At 48.4% G+C, this 24,663-nt stretch overlaps 1 protein-coding gene across 3 annotated transcripts in view; it reads left to right on the top strand.

The window, feature by feature from the left end:
* Nucleotides 1–24,663, top strand: part of MATN2 (matrilin 2) — a 136,091-nt gene that overhangs the window by 105,360 nt on the left and 6,068 nt on the right. For all 3 annotated transcript variants that reach the window (XM_019468040.2, XM_053896595.1, XM_019468038.2), the window contains 6 exons: nt 1,859–1,981; nt 2,236–2,358; nt 14,069–14,191; nt 15,640–15,762; nt 18,713–18,835; nt 22,301–22,714. In XM_019468040.2, the coding sequence (XP_019323585.2) occupies nt 1,859–1,981; nt 2,236–2,358; nt 14,069–14,191; nt 15,640–15,762; nt 18,713–18,835; nt 22,301–22,714 (1,029 nt within the window). The remainder of the gene's footprint in view (nt 1–1,858; nt 1,982–2,235; nt 2,359–14,068; nt 14,192–15,639; nt 15,763–18,712; nt 18,836–22,300; nt 22,715–24,663) is intronic.

Consider the following 24,663-nt stretch of genomic DNA (forward strand, 5'->3'; position numbering starts at 1 on the left):
ACACCCTGGTCAAGGTGGATCTGGGTACAGTCTGCCTTCTTTCGGGGGTACGGGGTCTGCCAGCTGACAGCCCTGGCAAGCATCCCAGGACAGGCTGGGCATGACCTGGTTGAGGCCACATAGAGCCCCGGAGGCTATAGCCTCTCCTCCCTCCCAGCATGCCTTGAAGGAGCCTAGAGGAGCTCAGGGGGAGGGGGCCAGAAGTGATTGGGCTATACTTTCTCTCTGGGGATCTCATAAGAAAGACCACCTGGGGGCGCCTGGGTGGTTCAGTCCGTTCAGCATCAGACTCTTGGTTTCGGCTCAGGTCACGATCTCACCATTCGTGGGTTTGAGCCCTGCATCAGGCTCTGTGCTGACAGTTTGGAGCCTGCTTGGGGTTCTCTCTCTCTGCCTCTCTCTCTGCACCTCCCCTGCTGTCTCACTCTCTCTCTCAAAATAAATAAACAATAAAAAAAAAAAAGTTAAAGGAAAAAAGACCACCTAGTCAGCTTCAAGAAAGTGTAAACCAAGTGATCTCTTCCTAGGAGTTCCCAGAGAACCATGGTATCCTGTTCCCCTTAAGGACTCAGGGAGCCTCAGGCCATAATGACAGCCAGCCCTTATGAGGTGCACACTCTGTGAGCACTTCCCAGGCACTCACTCACTTTATCCTCACAATAGACTTTTGAGGCATCTACATTCTTGTCCCTATTTAAAGACGGGGAAACTGTGGCACAAAAAGATTAAGTCACTTTCCCACAGTCACACGACTGGTTAACGGTGGAACCAAGATGTGAATATGGGCTTCTGGCTCCTGAGGTCCTGCAAGCGTTTGCATTAGGCACATCCACCAATGGAATGTTCCAGAAGGCACTAGCCCCAGGCCCTTCAGGAGTCCAAGAGGCCTATTTGATGGCCCTGCACAAGGTCCTCAGTGTCTCTCCAGTCCTTGGGTGTGCTTTTTCTCCATCAAGGAAATCTGGGAGGCAGCCTGCAGGGCCGTCTGTGGGAGCGGTTCGCCACAGCTGTGTGTTCACTGTCCCTCAGTGCTCGCTGCCCAGAGGGGCCAGCTGCACAGCGTTCAGGTGCCAGGATCGGCCACACATGCAGGCTGTGGCTTTGGTTTGTTTTCAGAATCTGGGTGTCCTGGGTATGGGGGATAAGAACACTTTTTCTGTGTCACTTCCAGAGAAAAATGAAACTATACAATGAGTTCTTTCCCAGCAATACTTAATAAGCATCCAGTCGGTGATTACTGTGTGCCAGCTACAGTTCTGAGGGCCTTATGTGTATCAACTCCTCTCCTTCTCGCCACATTTCTCTAAGAAAGCGCCCATCGTCATCCCCCTTCCTCCAGCCAGGAAATGGTGACCCGGAGGCCAAGCGACTGACTACCCAGCATCTCTTGGCGAGGAAGGGGTTGGTGCAGGTGGGATTTGAGCCCAGCTGCTTCGATGCCACAGCCTTCAGTCTTAAGCACCATCAGCTGTGTGGCTTTGGGCAAGCAGCTCAGCCTTCCTGAGCCTCGCTTTCCTCCCTGAGATGGGGCTCACGCCTGCCCTTAGCCCTGAGGACTGCAGATTATGGTGCCAAGGCCCTGGCACAAAGTGCTGCTGGCATTCACACCAGCACAGAAGTCACGCGCACTTTACTCTCTAAACCCAGACACGGGAAGGAAAACAAGCAAACAAGGCTGATTTTCCGGAGACCAGCTGCACCTGGTTGCACAAAACCCTCCAGCACTGCTCTTTGTGATGCCCGTGAAGTGAAAGGCCCCTTTCGGCTCCCCTCTCCAGGGAGGTTTGTGTTAACGCCCCGGTGCTGGTGAGTGTTGTTCCATCAGGTTATTTTGTGTTTTCCCGTGTGGCAAACGCAGGAGTGGATCACTGCGCGGAGCAGGACCATGGCTGTGAGCAGCTGTGTCTAAACACCGAGGAGTCCTTCGTCTGCCAGTGCTCAGAAGGCTTCCTCATCAATGAGGACCTCAAGACCTGTTCCAGTGAGTCCCCCTCTATGCTTCTCTTACATGGAAAAGGTTTGCAACACGAGTGGAAAATCTGACCGTTGCAGAGGAGGGCGCCTCGTGGTCCTCTCCTTCTCTGCTCTGGGGAGATTGTAGGGAATGTCCCCTGGGGACCGCATGCCTTGGTGGAGTGGGTGGGGGGCGGATAAGCAAGACTGTGGTCACTTGACTCCCCTCATCAGTAGCTCAGAGGCTTACTGACCACCTCAGCTGGCTGTCCGGTTTTGCAGGGGCGGATTACTGCTTGCTGAGCAACCATGGCTGCGAATACTCCTGCGTCAACACGGACACATCCTTTGCCTGTCAGTGTCCCGAGGGACACGTGCTCCGCAGTGACGGGAAGACCTGTGCCAGTGAGTGCTCTGGGTCCGGTGACCAGCGGGACTTGCCACCGGCGGTCTGTGGGTGGAGCATGTGCCAGGCTGGGCTTCGCGGGCACTGAGTGTGGGTTAAAGGCCGCTCTCAGTGATTTGAGCCCCGGTGCCGCTCCCCCTGCCTGGGAGCTTCCTCGCCCTACGCCCCAGCACAGCTTTTTCCTACTTCTGCCGTCTGCCGCGGGGCCATTTCGAAGCTGGACAGGGCCCTATGTCTTGGCCTCGTCTTCTCTACCACAATCTGGCAGAAAGTGGTAGCTGGCCTGCAATGCGCAATAATGATGGTGATGTGGACCCCTTGTTCAAGGCTGACTTCATGCCAGGCACTGTGCTAAGCACACACAACCCGGAGTTCCAGCAATACTGTGGGATCCCCATCATGTGGTGAAACTGCAGCTCGGGTTAAGGAAGGAGCCTAAGGTCACCCCTTTTAGAGTGGTGGGTTCCACTCTGGTCTGTGTAACTCCAGAGTCAGTTCTGGGAGAAGGGGAGACTCCTGGGAAACCTTCCCTCTCCCATCCTCATAACCTAGCAGCAGATGGAGAAGTTGGCAGTGATGTTTCCTGGGTACATGTTTCCTTGCAGCTGGCCCCAACTCCTGCTCCATTAATTAAAAAAAAAAAAAGCCCTTGGACCTCCCTCTCTCCTCACTCAAGAATCTTTGCTTTCTGCCCTCCAATCCAAGCAGACTAAGGTAAAAATTTTAAAAATGGACACTTTGACAGAAGGTGTCAGCAATGGAGGAAAAAGACTACCATTTTCTTTCCCTGTCCTGCTGGTCTTTCTGGTTACAGGGCTGGCCTCCCTAACTACTGATACAATTGTGGCCACAACCTGATGTATCTACCTTTTTCTATTGTCCATTCACATGGGCAGGTGGACTGATGCAGAGCTGGGTGTGCCCCTCCATGCAGACTGTGAGAAAACATTTCCCTAGTATGAGGCAGATTCTTGAGTCTCGACAAATGGATTATCCATTTATGGCTAACTTGTGGCTGCCTGCCTGCCAGCTGCCTCCTGGACCGCTGCTGCAGCCAGCACGGAGAGGGTGTGGGCACTGGGGTGCAGAAGGAGGGTGGGTGCGTGGAATTGCATCGACATTTGACTGCATGCCGGAGCCAGCTGCGTGGGTTTTTTTATTGGTTTGCTTTAATTTTCCATCATCTTAGATTATCCATGCCCTTCCTTTGTCCCCTCCGCTCACTGTGATCGTCACGGGCTCACTATAAACTGGCTGCAGGACTTCTAAGAAATTCTCACGGCCCTTCCCAACAAGCGCTGTTCCTTTTCCTTGCAATCACATGCCCCCTTCCCCTCCTTACCCAGGTCCACCGCTGATTTATGGCACTGACCCTTTTAAATGTTGCGCATTTTCCCTTTAATTGAAGTACAATCAGAAGTGAGTTTTGATGTGTATATATCTATGTACGGTTGTGACTGTATGAAAACTTGTGAGATCCTCAGATGGGTTAGAATTATCCTTTGGGAATGGTGGTACCTAAGAGACGGTGGTACCAGCAGCTGATACATAGGCGTTGAGCTATTCCCCTAATTGAAGGCTGTCTGTCTGCCCCGGGATGATTCAGTCTGGCTGCCGGGTCCTGTAATAATGGGCTTTGTTTTCAGTGTGGCCATAGTTAACTGGGGGCTACGTTTCCCAGCTCTGTGCCAGATGACAAAGAGCCTGATGACATGACTCCAACTTTTTGGAAAAGCCTGCTGAGCTGTGGAGCAGGGGGGCCTGCTGGGGGCCCACCAGGCCTGGCTCACTGTATAAGGGTGTCCTTTGCCCTTCAGAAAGGCAGCCTCCACTTAGAGCCTTGATAGCAGATGGCCTGAAGAACCCAGAGCAGACCCAGGGTCCCAGGGCCCTGGAACTAAGTGGGCATTGTTACCCCCACACCCCTGGGCTCTCTGGCCTCTGGGATGAAACCTGTCCTCCCTTCATCCTGAACTTGGCCTCCAAGCTGTGATTGCCTAGATTCTCCCCAGGAGCCTTCCTTGCCTTGAGAGGTTGATGCACATACTAGGGGGTCAGGTGGGGAGGGTAATGGGGCAATGAGGTAGTGTCTTCTGTGAGCTGCAGCTGAGAGGCCTCTCCCACCCTCTAGCTCCTGGTGATTTCCCTGCAGTAGACCATTGGCAAGGGCATCCCAGCCTCAGGCAAGTCCACAGTCTGGATGTGCTCAGAGCACCCAGCCCACTGCACCTCCAGCTGCCCTGTCTCCACGCAGCACAGCCTTCCCTTCCCACTCTTGCGGGTGGAAACCAGCCTGCGGATGATGTTCCCCACGGGAACTTTCTGCTGCCAGGCCCCACCGGGAGCTCCTCTTCTGCACCCCCTGCCGGCACAGCTGGCCCTCTCCTACCCAGGATTCACCCTGTGGTATGGGACTCTTTGTACACATCTGAGAACTGATGTGGCAGAGTAGAAAGGATGCTCAACTGAAGAGCCCAAAAGCTGGGTTTGAACCTTGTTGCTTCCACCCTGGGCAAGAGAGTTGACCCTTTCTGGATCTGATCACCCAACTGTCAACTTGGAATGATTATTCCTGTTGCCAAGTGACACAGGGAGAGACAAAAACTGACGTGCTTTGGGAACTTGTAAATTGACATAAACCCCTAAGGTACCCTTGCTGTGGTCTTACCTCTCACTCTCACGGTTACGCTGCCCTGTACTGAGGACAAGACTGAGGCAGCGCCTTGCCCTGCGGCGTGGAGGTCTGCTTCCTAGGGCTGGGCCTGCTTCTGTGGGAGGGGTCCTAGAGATGGGCCACTCTGGGGAAGGTCAGACTCAGGAGCCCAAGGGCTGCCCTGGGGCGGCCCTTGCTTCCTTGTGGCGAGGGGAGGGTGCTGGTAGGGATCTGGGCCAAAAGCTGCAGAGCGCTGGGAATTCTAGTCCAGCCACCACAGGTAGGTCTGTGGAGGCCTTGTCAAGACCTGATACTCCCCGGCTTGACTTTGAAGGGAAGCAGCTCCGAGCAAAGGTAAATGGGGTGTTGTAATCTGCTCAGGCTGCCATAGCAAAGTACCATGGGTTGGGATTTTCTCACAGTTCAGGAGGCTGTAGGTCCAAGGTCAAGGTGCCAGCGTGGTCAGGTTCTGGTAAGAACCCTCTTCTTGGCTTGTGGATGGCCGCCTTCTTGCTGTGTCTTCACATGGTGGTGGGTGAGGAGAGAATAAGCTCAAAGGGCACTAATCCCATCATGGGGTCTCCACCTCGTCTAAACCTAACTACTTCCCCAAAACCCCACCTCAAATGACACCACACTGGGGGAGTAGGGCTTCAACATATGAATTTGGCAGGGAGGGTGGGGGAGGGGGCACAATTCAGTCCATAGCAGGGAATGAGGGGAGAAGACCACCCTCACCCTCAATGTATTGTAAGTTCGATGGAGCAGAAGGAAGCTTAGAGGTCTTGCATTTCTTTTGTGGTAAAGAAGCAGAGGAAGGAAACTGGTGCCTCCAAGCTGGCCCTGAGGTTCTGTGGAAGAGTCAGGAATAGAACCTGGGTCCCCTGATTCAGGACCTCTTGCCCAGATTGAGATGCCCTGTAAAAGTAGGTCTCACTTCAGCTGTTTTTTTGGTTTGTCTCAGCAAAAGCCATTACAGAGTCAGCAAATGATTGGCTGCTCCTAGTTTTATTATAAAAAAAATGCCAGAAAATGGTGTAATTCTATCTCCCGGGCCTCGTTACCCTCTTGGCAGGCAGGCCCCTGTGGCTCTCCTCCCTCTGGGGTGGGGTTGGTTCAACAACCTCCTACGTGGAACCGCAGACACAGGATTGCCATCTGTCATCACCGCAGAGGTGCGAGTCCCCGGAACACGTGACCTTATGATCGCTGTACCACAGACATCCGTGACTCATCGGATGTGGGATCCAGATGTGAGCGCTCAGCCCGCATCCGGACACAGGGCTGCTAGATGTGGGTCCTAAAAACCTAAAAACCTGTGCTTTGTCCCGAAATGTGTCATCATCCTGATCACAAATTGTAGATCTCATTCGCGCTGAGGGTTTAATTACACATGTGGACCTGCCTCCTGAATGTTGAAAGGTAGAGGAGGCTGCTGTTGGAGGGAAAACATTTTCTTCCCACATCCTGAGGTTTCTCGAATGTCTTCTCGTCCATTTCCTGTAAGTGATGGTTCCCAATAGAGTTTGTCCTCGCTCTCGTCTCTGGATTTGAGTCTGGGTACTTCTGTAAGCTCTTGATCGTTTGTTCCCATTCTCCACGGGTGTTTACCCTGTACCGTCAGTGGGCTGGGCGCATCACGCTGGGCGCTGGGCTTCTCTGGGGTTGATGCCAGTTCAGTTTCTGCCCTGACAGAGTTTAAAGTTTTTTAGGGAAGAAAGATATTAAAAACCTCTCTCGTGATGTGGAAAGAAGAGGTACCACAGAAGGGTGCACCGGGGCGGGGGGGGCCTCAGCTAGTCTAGAGAAAGTTTCTGCAGAAAGAGATGTTTGATGTGACAGCTGGAGATTGAAGGAGAGAGCAAGCCAGAGATGGGGGGTGTTATGGACCGAATGTTTGCATCCTCCTAAATTCATATGTTGAAATCTTAACCGCCAAAGGTGATGATATTAGAAGGCGGGGCTTTGGGGGTGATGAGGTCCTAAGCACGGGAGGGCCTTCGTGAATGGGATTAGCGCCCTAATAAACCAGATCTCACAGAGCCCCCCCAGCCCCTCCCGTCATGTGAGGATACTAGGGGAAGTCTACAGCCTGGGAGAGAGTCCTCACGCAACCACACTGGGACCCTGATCTCAGGCTTACAGCCTCCAGAACTGTGAGCTATAGATTTCTGCTGTTTCCCAGCCACCCAGTCTGTGGTGTTTTGGTTTAGCAGCTGGAACAGCCGAAGACAGAGGAGGAAGAGCATCCCAGGCACAGGAAACAGCGTGTAGAGGGCCCAGGTGCAGAGAGTGAACTGGAGGAAGTTGAGTGTTCGGAGTACTGAGTACCGAGCATTGAGTGCCAGAGGGTGGCGGGTGAGAACAGGACCTGGAAGGATAGGAGGGGACAGATCACCGGCAGCGTTTAGACTTCCACTAAACTGTTTTGATATCTGGCCTCCCTTGAGAAAACTATTTTCTTTTGTCTTCTGCAAACCTCGCAGTCTGAGTAGACTCCACCAAGCCAGGATGACCACTGCATGTGCCACTGAAAACGCGGGGGTGGTGGATTTGTGGTCTAATCACACCTTTGCCCCCAGCCCAGCTGACACGATTCACCTCTGCAGAGGGACCCTGGGAGAGTCACTTCCCCTCTCTGGTCATCGGCTTCCTCAACTGTAAAATAAAAGGCTGGACCTGTTTATCGCCCAGGCCCCTTCCAGCCCAAAGATGAGGATAGTGCTCCAGAAACACCTGCTGAATGAATGATCTCCTTGCTGGGGTACCCACCATTCTCCTGGGGCTGAAGGCACCCCGTGGTCATGAGTCAGGGATGGTGGCTCGCTTTGCCTGTTGCAGAACCACTGGAGTCCTTTCCTATAGGGGAGTGTCCAGCTCTGGGCAGAAGCTGACTCCAAGCTGGTTTCCAGACTTGGTTGAATAGGAAGCAGCTAGAACCCGAGCTCAGGAAGGTGACTACAGCACAACTTCGGCATTTTCTTTTTCTTTTTTAAAGTTTTATTCATTTAGGTAATCTCTACACCCAACGTGGGGCTCCAACACCAGACCCCAAGGTCAAGAGTTGGATGCTCCTCTGACAGAACCAGCCGGGTGCCCCCCACATTTTGGCGTTTTCTAATTTACCACAGGTGGTTCCTTAATTTACGAGTGACCCAGAACATCCCTGACATGCAGAAACTGGACGTCTTGTTGAGGAAATGTGAAGGGTAGACTTTGCAAGGCTGGTGTAGGGGAGAGAGTGAGGCCCACCAGCATCCACCCTCCGCAGCGTTCTCGTTTAAAACATCTACACCCGGGGCTCCTGGAGGGCTCAGTCAGTTGGCCTTGGACTTCGGCTCAGGTCATAATCTCACGGTTGGTGAGTTCGAACCCCGCATCTGGCTCTGTGCTGACAGTGCGGAGCCCGGAGTCCACTTAGAGTTCTGTGTCTCCCTCGCTCTCTGCCCTCCCCCACTCACACTCTGTCTCTCTCTCTGTCTCTGTCTCTCAAAAATAAGTAAACATTTAAAAAAATAAAATAAAATAAAATAAAATAAAACATCTACACTAAACCCCTGGGAGGAGGGTCTGGTTACCCTTGATTTTCAGAGTAGAAAACTGAGAAAATGTCTCCTGTTACTCACCGGGTAATAACAGGGCCTGTTGTGCGCCAGGCCTTGCGCTGGGCGCTGGGAGATGGAGGGAAGGGCAGGTACAGTCTGTGGTCCCTTGATCAGAGCCCATGGGAACACAGTCCGATGAGGAGGCGGGCGAAAACCTAAACCAACATATGACTACCTGTTCAGTGACAGTGGTGACGTTACCAGAGAGGCAGATGCCTGCTGCTTGGAGGCCCTGTGTGGGGAGGTCCGGGAAGACCTCCAGAGATGGTAGGGGAGGAAGGAGAGGCAGATGGCCGTGCAGACCACAGTGGTGGGAGGGCCCTGGCTTGGTACTGAGGTACGCACTGAAAGACGGCGCTCAGAGCTGGGGAGGGCGGGCAAGATGAAGCTGAAGGGAAGGTCCTGGGAACCTTGCCAAGGATCCTGTGTCTTTTCTGAAGATCCTCAGGGTCTCAGGCAGAAGGAGGGAGTGATGGGAGAATATGTGCCTTTTAGAAAGAGGACTCAGGACGAGACCGGAGGGCATAAAAGGTGTGTGGGAACAAGTTAGTAGATGATGCAGCAGCCCAAGAGGAAGACAGTGGTGCTTGGTTCGTGGTGGTCGAGGCGCAGAGTAATCTAGACACTTGAGAGGGTCTCTGAGCATAAGGTCTGAGTCTGCTGCCACATCCCACCCCTGGTAGTTCATTGGCATCATCTGTGGGGCCTTTAAAACAGCCAGACATCCAGGAAGCACCCTAGCCTCCCTGAAGCAGAGAGCATCTTACTCTGATGTAACGTCATTAGAAGACAATTTGGAAACGCTCTTACCTTTTAACTAGACATTTCTGCTTCTGGATATTTATCTTTCAGATATACCTTCACAGTGCATGTAAAACCATGTGCACAAGAATATGCACTGCAGTGATGTTCATAATACTAGAAGACTAGGCACCACCTAAATGCCCATCCAATAAAACATTGATTAAATGAATTATGGTACGTGCTTTAAAAGTAATGAGGTAGGGGCACCTGAGTGAGCATCCGGCTCTTGACTTTGGTTCAGGTCATGATCCCAGGGTGGTGGGATCAAGCCCCACATCAGGCTCCACACTAGGTGTGGAGCCTGCTTAGAATTCTCTCTCTCTCTCTCTCTCTCTCTCTCTCTCTTTCTTCCCACCACCTCCTGCCCCTCTCCCCACTTACACTCTCTCTCAAAAATTTTTTTGTAATTTATTTTTTATTTTTTTATTTTTAAATATTTATTTTTGAGACAGAGACAGAGACAGAGCATGAGCAGTGGACGGGTAGAGAGAGAGGGAAACACAGAATCTGAGACAGCTCCAGGCTCCTTGCTGTCAACACAGAGCCCAATGCAGGGCTTGAACTCACAAACCATGAGATCATGACCCGAGCTAAAGTAGGACGCTTAACCTACTGAGCCACCCGGGTGTCCCCCCACCCCCGCCCCAAGAATTTTTTTTAAAAAAGTAATGATGTAGACTATCAAGGGTGAGAGAAAGGCATGCTTTTCATTGTAAACACTTTGTTTCCCATAAGAATTTTTATTTAAATTTTAACTTATTTTTAGAATAGATCAGTGGTTTACATGGTTGAAAAGCCAAAACAATACAAAAAGACATACACTAAGAAGGTTTGCTCCCCCTCTTGCCTTTCCATCCCATTCCCTACCTCCAGTTCCTATCCATAAGTGGTGGTAGCCAGCCTCCAAGATGGCAGCCGGAGATCCCCATCTCCTGGGATTCACACACTTGTGTAGTCCCCTCCCTCACTGTTGGTCTGTGTGACCAATAGCATATGAAAAGAATGATGGCTTGTCACTTCTCAAATTAAGTTATAAAAGACACTGTGACTGCTATAGTGAGTGTTCTCTCGTTTATTGGATCATTCAGTTTGGGGGAAGCCTTGTTGTAAGCTGCCCCATGGAGAGGTCAACGTGCTGAGGAACTGAAGCCTCCAGCTAATAGCCAGTGAGAAACCTAATCCTGCCAATAAAGACGTGAGTGTGCTCAGAAGCACGTCCTGTAGCTTCACTAGAGCCTTAAGATCACTGCAGCCCCAGCCAACAGCTTGACTGCAGGCTCATGAGAGGCCCTGAGTCAGAACTGCCCCGATAAGCCGCTCCTGGATTCTAGACCCCCAGGAACTATGTGAGATAAGAAATGTTATTTATTTTAAGCTGCTAGGTTTTGGGTAACTTGTTCCATAGCGACAGATAGCTAATACACCATTTTCGTTCGTTTGTTCTTTATGAAGATGTTTCTTTATGTGAGTAAAAGCCAATATATTATTATTTCCTCCCTTTTCTTACACACAAAAAAAATGGTATACTGTATATACCCCATTCTATGACTTTTTTTTTCTTCTTCACTCAACGATATATTGGACATTTCATACCATTACATAGAGAACGTTCTCATTCTTTTTGCGGCTGCTTACTAAATATTTACTCAGCTAGTCCCATATTGCTGGGTGCTTGGGTTGCTTCCCACTTGTCATTATTGCAAACAGTGCTGCCTCAAACAACTTGAAAGTATATCCCTTCATATGGTACAAGGGTATCTGCAGGAGAGAATTCCAGAAGCAAAGTTGCTAGGTCAGAGGTACATTTTGTAACTTTGACAGATATTGCCAGACACCCCTCCTTAGGGGAAGTGTGCCCTTTAATACATTTGCATTCTGAATCGTGTGTCTGTTTTGCCTTTAAAAAAATCTCTGTCGGTGATTCTGATGGTCGTGTGAGATGGAGAACTCACCACTGCTCTACGCTTAACTGATCAGATGCTCCGAAGGGGCAACTGATCAGATGCTCTGAAGGGGCACGGAGGGAAAAGGTTAAAAACCCAAACTCTGCACATGCTTGAAAAGCATGCACCCAATAAGGTTTCAAACAGCTGCTAATAGGAATACCCAGGAGAACTCAGAAGCTGGGCCGGGAGCTCCTGTGATAGTCTATAGCCAAGGGTGACGTAGACAGTGGCTTTGGGCTCAGCAGGCTCCTGATAAAGGAAAGCAGCTCCCATCTGCCGGGGGCAGGTGCGGACCACCATGGCTCAGGGGGTGTGTGGGAAGACTCAGCCACTCTTCTCAATGGCAGCCTGACATGGAGCTGAGAGGACAGGACAGGGCATGCGGGGGGAAGCTCCAGAAAGAAGAGGTGTGGTGGGTTGAGGGGGTGAGTATTTGTCTGGATTATGGCTTGACAAGGCTGGACTGAAAGAGTTATAGCTATTTTATTATGTTGGAAGATGGAGTATTCTTGATATAAATTTACGGTGGAAAAAAGTGCTCACCTCCACAGCCAGCCAGCTGTCTGTATTATGGATCACTCAATTATATTTCCACTCAACACTATGTGAGGAACTACCCCAAGCCATCGGGGAGTGTTCTGCATTAATCAAGAGTCTAGATTGTGCTCAGAGAAGTAAGTCATTTTCAGAGCAAACCGGACAGCCCAGCTCTGCTTCGACTCTCTTCTGCAGTTATCATTTTAGTTACTGTAACATTCTCCCATCGGTCAAAGGTTCTGGCAGCACTTCTGCCCAAAGGAAGACACAGGCAAATTTCCCTCCGTGTTTGAAAGCTCACTTTAGGAGACAGCAATGCAGTGTCGTTGGGGAAAACGTGCAATTTATTATCAGAAGATTACATTTTGAGTCTTGGCGGTATCACTTAGTAGCAATTGACCTTGGCAAGCCATTAACCTTCCCAAACTTCGGCTCCCAGCTGGTAAGTGAGAATAACAACAGCTGCCTTCACTACCCCACAGGGTGCTTCTCAGGACTCCCCTCCAAAAAAGAAATACTGCAAAAATGGCTTAGAAATAAATGTGTGGTCCGTGACTGATTATAGCAGTGATTATGTACTTCGGAGCCTTTATTTAACGACGTCAGTAAAATTCTTCTCCATCTGAAATGATTGGCGTCGACTCTCGGAACTGGGTGTCGTTCTTATAAAAAGTCACTTCCCACATGTCCTCAGTGTCAGACTTCTCCAGCGTCAGCTTGGTTTGCACAGATGCACTAACAGAAGCCACGCCAGCCCTGTGGACGGCAAAGCCATTCATTCTGCTGTGTCCCACAAGCTCAGTGATCCGTGACTCTTCCGTCACATCCATATGAAGGTGGCCCCTTCATATCATCCCATCAGCAAAGCGTGTGGGCTCTACCTTCAGTAATCAGCCAACAGTCTGACCACGTGCCACCATCCTGGTCAGGGCCACCAGGCATATTGTGGGAGGTTTCTTCCAGCTTTCCGTCCTCCATCTTCGCCCACGCCGAGGGCTCCTTTTTTTTTTTTTTTTTAATTTTTTTTAATGTGTATTTATTTTTGAGACAGAGGGAGACAGAGCGCAAGTGGGGGAGGGGCAGAGAGAGAGGGAGACACAGAATCCAAAGCGGGCTCCAGGCTCCGAGCTGTCAGCACAGAGCCCAATGCAGTGCTCGAACTCACAGACCACGAGATCATGACCCGAGCTGAAGTCGGGCGCTTCACCGACTGAGCCACCCAGGTGCCCCGGCTCCTTTTATAACAAAGCCACTCGTGTCCCTGCACTGCTTAAAATCCGCCAGTGCCCCTTTCTCACTCAGATCCCCCTGCTGCCTGTGAATCCCACATGGTCTGCCGCTTCTGGCCTCACTGGCCTTGTCCCCTGCCAGGCTTGCGTTGCTGGGGTCACGCTAGTCTCTTTGCCTTTCTTAAAACATGCCACACACACTCCTACCTCTGCAGTTTGCAAATGCTGTTCTTTGCTGAGGGTGCCGTTCTCTCCAGGTACCACACACTCACTGGTCTCGTCAGGGCTCTGCTGAGTGTCACTGTATCTGACTGCAGCGGGACTTCCAGCCCGGGCACGTTCTCACTCCCTTATCCTGCTTTTCTCCGTGGCGCTTTGCCCATCTGATACATAGATTTGTCTATCTGTCTCCCCCCTTCCCTTCCCACGCCTGCTGTCCAATGTAAGCTTCTCAACAGCAGGAACTTTGTTTTATTCCTTGTTAAATCCCCAGAGCCTAGGAGGGTGCCTGACTGGGAGTAGGGGCTCGGGAAGTAGTTGATGACTGAATGGACAAGTGAAGAGTGGATTACCTAAGGGTGACACATACGTGCATACATGAGTAGATATGTAGATAAGTTCATGTTACAGTCATATATGATAGCCAGTGAAGTTTAACTTATTTTCTAGTATTTATAAGCCATTTATATCTCTCCTGTTATGAATGGTATTTCATGTCTTTTGTTCATTTTTCCTATGGAGACGATTTTGTCTTATTCACTATATATGAACAATTTTTGTTCGTAGACACGTTTTCTGTTTTGAAACGTGCATTGTGGGATAAGACACTGCTTTAATTTAAGGTGTCTAAAATGTCTTTTAAGATTGAATAAGTCACTGATGTATGTATGAATCATTTCCTTCTTCTGTTTTTCTTATTCCAACTGGATTCTCAGAATTGGACCCCTGTGCTCTGGGCGACCATGGTTGTGAACATTCGTGTGTGAGCAGGGGAGACTCTTTTGTGTGCCAGTGCTTTGAAGGCTATATACTCCGGGAAGATGGGAAAACCTGCAAAAGTAAGTTTCTGCTGGAGTTGCCTCACATTCCTGTGTCTGCTCTCTGCATGAATTCCGCCTTCCTGATCTCTGTTTAAATCAGTTATCCCCCCAGAGCCAATGCCACACGACTACTAAATGTAATGTGGGGCCCTGGATGGAATCAGAAAAAAGGTAAAAACTAAGGAAATGTAAACCAACCAGGGACTTTAGTTGGTATTCATGTATCAGTATTGGTCCGTTTATTGTAACAAATGTATCACACTAATGTAAGATGCCCACACTAGTGGAACTGGATATGGAGTCTGTAGGAACTCTCTGGGCTATCTTCCCAGGTTCTCTAAATCTAAAACTGTTCTAAAAAATGAAGTCCGTTGAAAGAAAACAAACAAACACATGGACGAATGAAAAAAGCCAATGTTAGAGCTACAAGTGAAGTTGCTTATTTATACCCTGTGGCAAGAAGCAGTGATTTAGCGGTTATGCTCTAATAGAAAGACAGTCTGAAATCCAAGAAATCCCAAGATCATTTATTAGCTGGACAAGTTGCTTAACTTCTCTGAGCTTCTCTTTGCTTATCTTTTTTTTTTTTTTTAAGTTTATGTATTTATTTTTGAGAGAGAGACAGAGAGACAGAGAATCCCAAATGGACTCCACACTGTTAACACAGAGCTGGATGAAGGGCTCAAATTCATGAACTGTGAGATCCTGACCTGAGCCAAAGTCAAGATTGGATGCCTGACTGACTGAGCCACCCAGGCGCCCGTATTCATCTTTAATGATATTGTTATTGCTGGTAGCACGAATCTCTCACAGAGACTACCTTATGATGAGTCTATTCTTACATCCCAGAAAGCAAAGTCTCTTCGAGGGGCCATGATACGCCTCTGTTTAATCCAAAGGGGAGCGTGTAACTCTGAGCAAATGATTTTCATCCCTATCGGTCATTTTCTCCACAAGCTTCTCAAAGCACTTTACAAAGACCAACTCGTGTTGATAGATTTGAAGAAAACATAGGTAACTGGAATTATTACAGGAAACATAAGGCTCCAAGAGGTTAAGTGATTCTCTAAAGTCATGTGTCAGGGACAAAGCCAAAATTAGATTTCAGTGGCACTAATCTAAATTGAGGTTTAATCTTCTAAGTAATCATGACATACCAAAGGTGTTTCCTTTTGATATCAGAAACTGCATCTGCAGAAAGCTGATGATTGAATGAATTTAATGAGACACCGAAGTAGGTGCTGGTGTGTGTGTGTGTGTGTGTGGGGAGGGGTGATACTGAGGAAGTTTGAAGAAGCTAAATTAGAGCCACTGAACTTCATCCTCAATTTTATCTTCCTCCCATGGACCACTGAGCTCGAGGAGCCCCGGGGTATGTGGTGGCCGAGGTGGATGGATCCTCCAAGGTGAAGCCTGGGGGAGATTTCTGTTGGCGAAATTGTTGTAACTTGCTGTGCTGTCCCCAGGGAAAGATGTCTGCCAAGCCGTAGACCATGGCTGCGAGCACGTTTGCGTGAACAGTGATGAGTCGTACATCTGCAAGTGCCGGGAGGGGTTCCGGCTTGCCGAGGACGGGAAACGCTGCAGAAGTAAGTGGCCTCAAGGTAGAGATGAACTTTTCCGTCTGTGGGACTTGGACAGTTACATAGCTTCATTTAATATTTAAAATCTTCCTTTATAATCAATGTTACAATGACAAGTTCCTGCCTTGGGTGCTCTGAAAGTGTTTGTTGGGGAGCAGACTTAATTCTTCAGGAATTTCTCAGTCAAGGTCCTGAGCTGTCAGACTCTTGGCTTCTGTCCGTTTTCTCCCAGTTGCTGGCCCTTCCACAACCATTATGTGGATGCCCAGAGCCTCCCACAGAGCCTGGCTAATCATTGGACAGTTAGAATCTCTGCCAGCAATCACTATGAGGATCCAAGGATAATTACCGTGCTTTTTCTTCTTGGAAGACCTTATAAGTAAGGGTAGAGGGTGAGAGAGGGACTAAGGGATTTTCTGTGGGTTTTAGATATTTTTTTAATGTTTATTCATTTTTGAGGTACAGAGAGAGACAGAGCATGAGCCGGGGAGGGGCAGAGAGAGAGGGAGACACAGAAACAGAAGCAGGCTCCAGGCTCTGAGCTGTCAGCACAGAGCCTGACGTGGGGCTTGAACTCACGGACCGTGAGATCATGACCTGAGCCGAAGTCAGATGCTCAACCGACTGAGCCACCCAGGCGCCCCTCTGTGGGTTTTATTTATCCATTTTCCTCTACCATTTTCTTCTGTATGTCACTTGGTACAGGTTGTGAGAGTTTACTTAGAAGGTGTATTAGGGCTTCCCCAAAGAAACAGAACCAATAGGATGTGTGTGTGTGTGTGTGTGTGTGTGTGTGTGTGTGTGTGTGTGTACGCATATTTACAGAGATAGAGGCAGATGGAGAGAGAGAGAAAATCTGATATCAGGGCAGGGTAGCAGACTGGAGACCTAGGAAGAACTGATGTTGCAGCTTTTATCCACAGGCAGTCTGGAAGCAGAATTCCTTCTTCCTTAGGGTACAGGTGACAGGGATTCAGTCTTCTTTCTCTCTCTCTTTTTTGTTAAAAATTATTTATTTTGAGAGAGAGAGTGTGTGAGAGAGCTGGGGAGGGGCAGACAGAGAGAGAGAGAGAGAGAGAGAGAGAGAGAGAGAGAGATTCCCAAGTAGGCTCCATGCTGTCAACACAAAGCCTGATGCGGGGCTCAAACTCACGAACCATGAGATCATGACCTGGGCTGAAACCAAGAGTTGGATGCTTAACCGACTGAGTCACCCAGGCTCCCCCAGTCTTCTGTCTTTTAAAGCCTCCAAATGGTTGCATGAGGCCAGCTCTATGGACCGTATTCTGCTTTACTCAAAGTCTAATGATTGACATGTTAATCTCATCTAAAAAATACCTTCACAGCAACATCTAGACTGGTGTTCGACCAAATAGCTGGGCACCATAGCCTAGACAAGGTGACAAATAAAATGAACCATCACAGCATCCAGAGAGAGACAGATGGAGACACGTGCACCCAGTGGAGTGGGCATTAGGAGAGCACAGGGCAGGGATCTTTCTCCACTGTGAGATTCTGAGCTGCTAATCCCTATTTGGGGGACTTTTGAAGCCATCTTGCTTTTATGACACTCTGCTCCAGTGGGCAGGATGGCTCTGTTTTAGTTAAGACAAAATCAGTGCATTTGCTTTTGAAGTTGATTTGGGGGAATCTCCTCCCAGACTCCCCTTGAGACAACTGGGGGCGTCCCACATGTCAGCAAAGCCGGGTTGAGTGGAGCCCACGTTCCTCATTCCTCCACTGGGAAGAGGGGCTTCTACCTTTAGCAAGAGTTCTGTTGGAACGGCTGAGTCCAGGGATGCCCGTGGGACCCTGGCAGAAGTCTGCAGGCCTCCCTGCGCCCTCCTGTCTTGCCTTCACTCTGCACTGTGGGGACCACGTCCACGGCTCTGCTCCTTGTGTCTGCCCGAGCTGTCGGCTCATGATTTTATTTCTGTAAACGCAGGCATCCACACGGACACCATTTGTTCCTGCAGCGTGTTTTTTGCTCAGTAAGTTGAGTGGTTATACACTTGTACACCGGGCACGACGCCTACTTCTTGGAATTTGGTCACTAGGTCAGACACCCCCATTCCCACTTCTGGGGGAATCTGGAGTGACTAACCCCGTTCTACCAGAAGCTTTCTTTCTAGGGAGCTAACGACAGAAAAGAGCCACAGGCTTTCATGTGATGGGGGAGGAGTGCACAGGGGACAGCCGTCTCAGCCGTGCTCTCAACTTGCCGTGTTGACCTCGGGCAACTCCACGACATTTTCTGAGTTTCTTCATATATACACAGCTCTAATTGTGCCTGCTTTCCTCTCCTCACAGGACGTTGTGAAGCTTGAAGGGTGTGACTACTCTGAAATGTTTCAAGTACCTCACACATTAGAAATGTTCATTAATTAAGGCTGGGGTGTTTGGGATATCTACGGGGAAAAATCAGTAGCTTGGGAAAATCAAAACCCAAAGCAACTTCATATGATTCTAAAAATTAATAAGAAATACAGGACACCCGCTCACCCATCTTACCATTCAGGCTTGTGGGGGCTGGGGCTTTCTGAGAGGAAACTCCTCCCTTTCCACTCCCTGTCCTGAGTATTAAAACAAAGAAGGTCTAAGAATGCCTGGGTGGCTCAGTCGGTTAAGCGTCCGACTTCGGCTCAGGTCGTGATCTCACGGCTCGTGGATTCGAGCCCCACGTCGGGCTCTGTGCTGACAGCTCAGGGCCTGGAGCCTGCTTTGGATTCTGTGTCTCCCTCTCTCTCTGCCCCTCCCCTGCTCGTGCTCTCTATCTCTCTCAAAAATAAATAATAAACACTAAAAAAAATTCTTAATAAAAAAGGCTTAATTCTCCTTTATAATAAGGATGGGTTTTTTAAAAATGGATTCCTTCTGTGACCTGTCCTGACTTGACCATTCAGTCCGGCTCATTCCTGCACCGATGGGGTTTCTCAACTCTCTGCATTTCCCTCAGGGAAGGATATCTGCAAATCGACCTACCACGGCTGTGAACACATTTGTGTTAATCGTGGCAACTCCTACATCTGCAAATGCTCAGAGGGATTTGTTCTAGCTGAGGATGGAAGACGGTGCAAGAGTAAGTGATCTGAACTTGGATTTCTGCTTTAATTTGGTTTGGGAGCAATTGCTCTTTGGAGTATTTTCAGGAAACAAATCCCTCACCTCTCTGCTTGTCTCATAATGGAGCTTAACTAAAGCACCTGTGGAAAAACTTTTGGTTTTCGTTGACAGCAAGTTCACTATCAGCCAAAAGGCTAGAGTAATCTTAGGGTGAATAAGAATATCTGGAAACAAAGAGGTAAGACTTGTCTTCTGCTCTGTGCCAGGGAATGACATTCAGTTCTGAGCATTGCATTTTAGGAAGAGAGAGATAGAGCAAAGTTTAAACATTAAAAAACAAACAAACAAAAAACCAATAAAACAAAAACCAAAAAAACCCCTCCAAGGTAGCAGAAAAAAAATCTTAAGAAAATTATTTTATGATCTCAGAATAGAGAAGACCTTTCTAAACACAACATAAAACATAAAAACCATTTTTAAAAAAGAGCTGATGTATAGTGATAGATTAAAGCTGTGATACCTTTTTTTTCTTACCTATTACAGAGATCAGAAAGGTTGATGAGTCCTTATGTTGACAAAGGTCTAGTGTAATAGGCAGTCGTAAAGTTATCAACTGGGTGTCTGAATTGGTACCAACATTTAGGAGGGCAGTTGGGCAATATTTTATTTTAATTTAAAGTTAGACAGTACAAGTTGGGGAGGGCCAGAGAGAGAGGGAGAGAGAGACTCCCAAGAAGGCTCCACACTGTTAGTGCAGAGCCCACAAAGCTGTGAGATCATGACCTGAGCTGAAACCAAGAGTCGGACACTTAACTGACTGAACCACCCAGGGGCCTCTGGCAATATTTTAAAGGCAATTCCACTTCTATTTGTATTATGTAAATATTGAGAGATATAGATATACACACACATACATATATACATATACATATACATATACATATACATATACATATACATATACATATACCCTTTTGTAATGTTTGACTTCAGTTCCAGTATATGTATTATTTTTTAGGAAAACATATTTAAAGAAAAAGGATAGTGACAAGCAAGATTTAGAAACCATCACAGTGACAATGTTCATTCAGTATGATGTCAAGTGAAAAATAAAGGAAGAAATGGGATCTTTATAGAAAAAGACCTAAGGTACCGTTCAAATGCCAAAGTGACAGTGACTTCATTCATGACCTATAACATAGCCCCAGGGAAAGAAAGAACAGTGAAGGGAAACTACAGCCCAGAAGCAGGACAGAGACACTTTCAGGGACGCCGTGTGATTAATTAGTTAAGATCATGAGCTTTGAGTCAGGCAAACCTGGACTTCGACCCTATTCCTAGTACTCGTGTGACCTTGGACAAATTATTTAACTTCTCTGAGTGTCCGTTTCTTCAGCTATAATATGAGGATAATACCTCACAGAAATGTCATGAGAAATCAATGAGATCAGGTATTCGAAGGTTCTTAGCCCAGTGCTGGCACATACTAATTGCTTGACAAGTGGCAGCTCTTGTAATCATCAACCGCAGAGATGTCCAGAGATGGGGCTTCAATGGTGAAGTGATGACTTCTCCATCAGGAAAGGTGTTCAGGTCCGGGCTGAACTGGCTGCTGGGTAGGGATATTGTAAAGATGCAAGCAACAGGAGGGCTGCACGAGTGACTTTAACGGTCTTGTCCAACCCTGAAATTCTGGAACTCTGTGAAAATTACGTTCTGAAAGCAAATCACAGCTCCATTGCAGTCTCCGTGACTTAACTACCAAAAGAAAATGCTCAGCTGCAGTTGGAGTGACCGTCCTGCAAACGAGTAGCCAGCAAGGGAGCTATCATTCTTCCCAGGTCTGAAAGCAAAAATCTAGCACTTCTTGCCCTTGTGCTCTTCCACTCTACCTAGTGTTCTTATTTCCTGGAGAAGCCTTCTGTGCCTCTGTGCATGGAGGCTGCAGGTACTGATTTTGTTCCGTTAAGAAGAGTGTGTGGGGGAGGGGAGAAAACAGACCTACTGCTGGAAAATTATTCCAGTCTTTTTGCAATCTGCCAGAGAGCCCTGTGCATGCCTCCTGAGAGTCTTTCTTCCTTCCTTCCTTTCTTTCTTTTTTCTTCCTTCCTTCCCTTTCCTTTCCTTCCCTTCCTTTCTTTTCTTTCTTTTTTTCTTCCTTCCTTTCGATTCAAGAATAGGCTGTGAATGTAAATGAAGCTCTGAACTGACCTTTCTTCTTTTACTAATAAGCAATCAATAAGTTAAATAATAGGGACAAGAACTTAATGGGAAAGGAGAACTCAATCCCCCAACACGCACACGCGCACACACACACACACACGCACACACTGCATATTATTTGGGCCTATGCCCAGAAATAATTTAGCTTTTGTGTGTCCGTGTTTATATTGTTTATATTGTTGTGCTCTACTTTCAAATATTAGACAACTGCTTGATATATAAAAGAGAATGTTATGTCGCATACTGTAGACTGTTTGAAATGAGATCATTCATTCAGGATCTGCAAATTTGTTTTATGCGGCCCTAAATAACAAAGTCTGTCCACGGCCAGATTGCTTAAGTAGTCACGTAGAGCTTTCCTGCCAACCATCTGAGTTGCCTGAATAGCTTCCATATAGATCAAGAATTCACAGTCATGATTCATTTTTCAGCTTGAATAGGTCAGGAGGCTACTTGTAGGTGTGCTCCCCAATGGGCACCACCTCTTTCATTTAATCTGCCAACAAGCATTTATTGAACAACTGCTGCGTGCCAGGTATGGGGGTACAGAAGTGAGACCAGAGGAGGAACTTGCAGACTAGAGAGATCGACACATCCTCGGGTAGCTAGTGTGCCGTGTGGACTATTGTACCGACTACCCTGGACTGTAAGCACTTTCATGTGGGGGATTTTGCCCTGGTCCCTCTTGCAATCCTGCCTGCTGCCTTGCGTGAAGCAGGTGCTCAAGAAGCCAATTTTCGTTGGATACATTAGCCGTTATTAGGGGTACACAGAGAGAGAGTAATACAAGCTGGGTTCCTAGGGAAAACTCCCTGGAAGAGATGATGGCTGAGCTGAATTTAAGGATTTCCTTCTCTGTCGTCTGTCAGAATGCCAGCACTGGGGTGATGTCACCCTCCTGGAGGGAAGTTATAGGAATCTTTTGGAAGCTGTCAGGCCCTACAATACTCTAGACACAGTCCCTGCCAGACTTGGCTGTCAGTGACCCAGAGCACGGTGTGGACCTGATTCCCCTGATGATTTGTGCCTCTGTTGTGTGATTTTGCTTACGAAAAACACTCTTTTTATCAATTTAACAAGCCACGTGGGAAGGCAAATGTGAAAATTATCGTGGCTCCTGACTCCCACACCTTCCGCCTGCCCCGTGTGTTATCTGAAGAACAAAGGTAGTTCTCCAAAGTGGCTCGGCCTCCAACTGAAGCGTAGTTTTCTTCTATGTGACCCTTTAACTACCTCACCTTTCCTCTCCTTCCTGCAGGATGCACTGAAGGCCCAGTTGACCTGGTCTTCGTGATCGATGGATCCAAGAGCCTCGGAGAAGAGAATTTTGAGATTGTGAAGCAGTTTGTCACTGGCATTATAGATTCCTTGGCGATTTCCCCCAAAGCTGCTCGCGTGGGACTGCTCCAGTATTCCACGCAGGTCCGCACAGAGTTTACCCTGAGAAACTTCAGCTCGGCCAAAGACATGAAGAAAGCCGTGGCCCACATAAAATACATGGGCAAGGGCTCTATGACCGGGCTGGCCCTGAAACACATGTTTGAGAGAAGTTTTACCCAAGTAGAAGGGGCCAGACCTCTCTCCGCACGGGTGCCCAGAGTGGCCATCGTGTTCACAGACGGACGGGCTCAGGATGACGTCTCAGAGTGGGCCAGTAAAGCCCAGGCCAACGGTAATAAGGGATGGAGGTGTGGCTTACATCACTTCAGGTTCGGGTTTCTTAAACTCACAGGGTGGTCAAAGGGTGGTGGGTGACAGGAGAGCCTCTGAGCACTGGGAGAGGCTTCGCAGCAAGTGCTCATTCACCTGTGCTGCACTGCCACCTAGAGGCTGTAAAGGGAGCCCGCGGGGGTCCAGGACTTGGGAGGCGGGCATCTTGCAGGCTGTGCTGTTAGTCTAGACACCAAACCCGCCTGAGTAGTCACCAACTGCGATTTCCCAGTGTGTGACCTCCAGGGGAGAGAAGCGAGTCTGCACGTGCTGTTTAACCACAGATAGATATACGACCGTTTCCAAACACTGGTCTGGTGGCTTTAGAATCACCTCAAGAGTTCGGTAAAAATAGATTCCTGGTGGGAGGAACTTTTACTGATACTTTTTTTTTTTTTAAAACCAGTGCTTCAGGTGAACTCTGAAAGCACAATAGCCTTCTGATAGCGAACACTCTTGTGTTTGTAGGAGGCAAAAGTTAGCTTCTGAGAAAATCAAAACGTTGGAAGAGATTACCACTCTAGGCTCTTATTCAGGCAAGCACAGCCGTACGAGCACAGTGCCTAAGGTGGGGGAGACGGGGGCTTGAGCTCACGTGAGCTGTGCAGAGATGTGAAGTATGGCAGAGGAATACGGCCTTCCGAAAAGGAAACCCGAAAGCTAGGATGGTCGGGAGAGGTAGCGTAAGGTGAAGTGACTGGATTCCTCAGGGAGATGAGGAAACTTGAGACTTTGCAGCAGTTTGCTTGAAAGCCACTTTCTTTAAGAACTTGTTGAGGGTGCATTGCTTTAACAAGTCCTATAAGGGGGGAAAGGGTGTGCAGACCAGGCCTTCGCCCAAGACTTTATGGAGCCATTCCCTGACCAGGCACGGCATATAGGACGTGTGTGACTAATCTGAGTCAATGAACAAGGAGAGAAAGTACTAGCAATCCCGTTAGTGAACTCCATTCCTCCCCACAGAAAGGCTGGCTCACACTGACATTCAACGACGCTTTGTGAAAGAGGCCATTTTATTGGTATTGTACCTCCTCTTTCTATTGTCCAAGAATAGAACATTGACTCCTTTTCCTCTAGCCCAATAGAATAGTAGCCACAAAAAGTGTCCTGTTCTGAATCATCTGAGTGGACTGTGAAACTGGCTGCTCATACACAGTTCTTCTGCTTCCAGACTAGCTTGCTAGAGCTCATGTCAAACCCATGAACCCCACTAGCCTGCATTTTTTAAGTTTATTTCTTTATTTTGAGAGAGAGAACAAGTGGGGGAAGGGGCAGAGAAAGGAGAGACAAAATCCCAAACAGTCTCTGTGCCATCAGCACAGAGCCTGATGCAGGGCTCGAACTCATGAACTGTGAGATCCTGACGCCAGCTGAGATCAAGAGTTGGATGCTGAATCTGCTGCGTGACCCAGGTGCCCCACCTCTACCCTGCATTTTTACTTTTTTTTTTTTAATTTTTTTTAATGTTTATTTTTGAGACAGAGAGAGACAGAGCATGAGCAGGGGAGGGGCAGAGAGAGAGGGAGACACAGAATCTGAAACAGGCTCCAGGCTCTGAGCGGTCAGCACAGAGCCCGACGTGGGGCTCAAACTCACGAACTGTGAGATCATGACCTGAGCCGAAGTCGGACACTTAACCGACTGAGCCACCCAGGCGCCCCTACCCTGCATTTTTAAAGCGCACACGGGGAAGCATCTTGTTTCCAAAGACAGTGGTTAGACCTCTTATTTGTCCCATTAAGACCCTCTACCTTACTCTTTCCCCTACTTAAATTTCCACAAATCACCCAAAGACAGGTAAGTGGTAGGTGAAATTTGGTTCTAAAATCAACAAGATATGGGGCGCCTAGGTGGCTCAGTCAGTTAAGCATCAGACTTCATCTCAGGTCCTGATTTCATGGTTCGTGGGTT

This window comes from Panthera pardus, unplaced genomic scaffold, assembly GCF_024362965.1.
Source record: "Panthera pardus isolate Hobbes unplaced genomic scaffold, ASM2436296v1 HiC_scaffold_7, whole genome shotgun sequence".
NCBI classification, from domain to species: domain Eukaryota; kingdom Metazoa; phylum Chordata; class Mammalia; order Carnivora; family Felidae; genus Panthera; species Panthera pardus.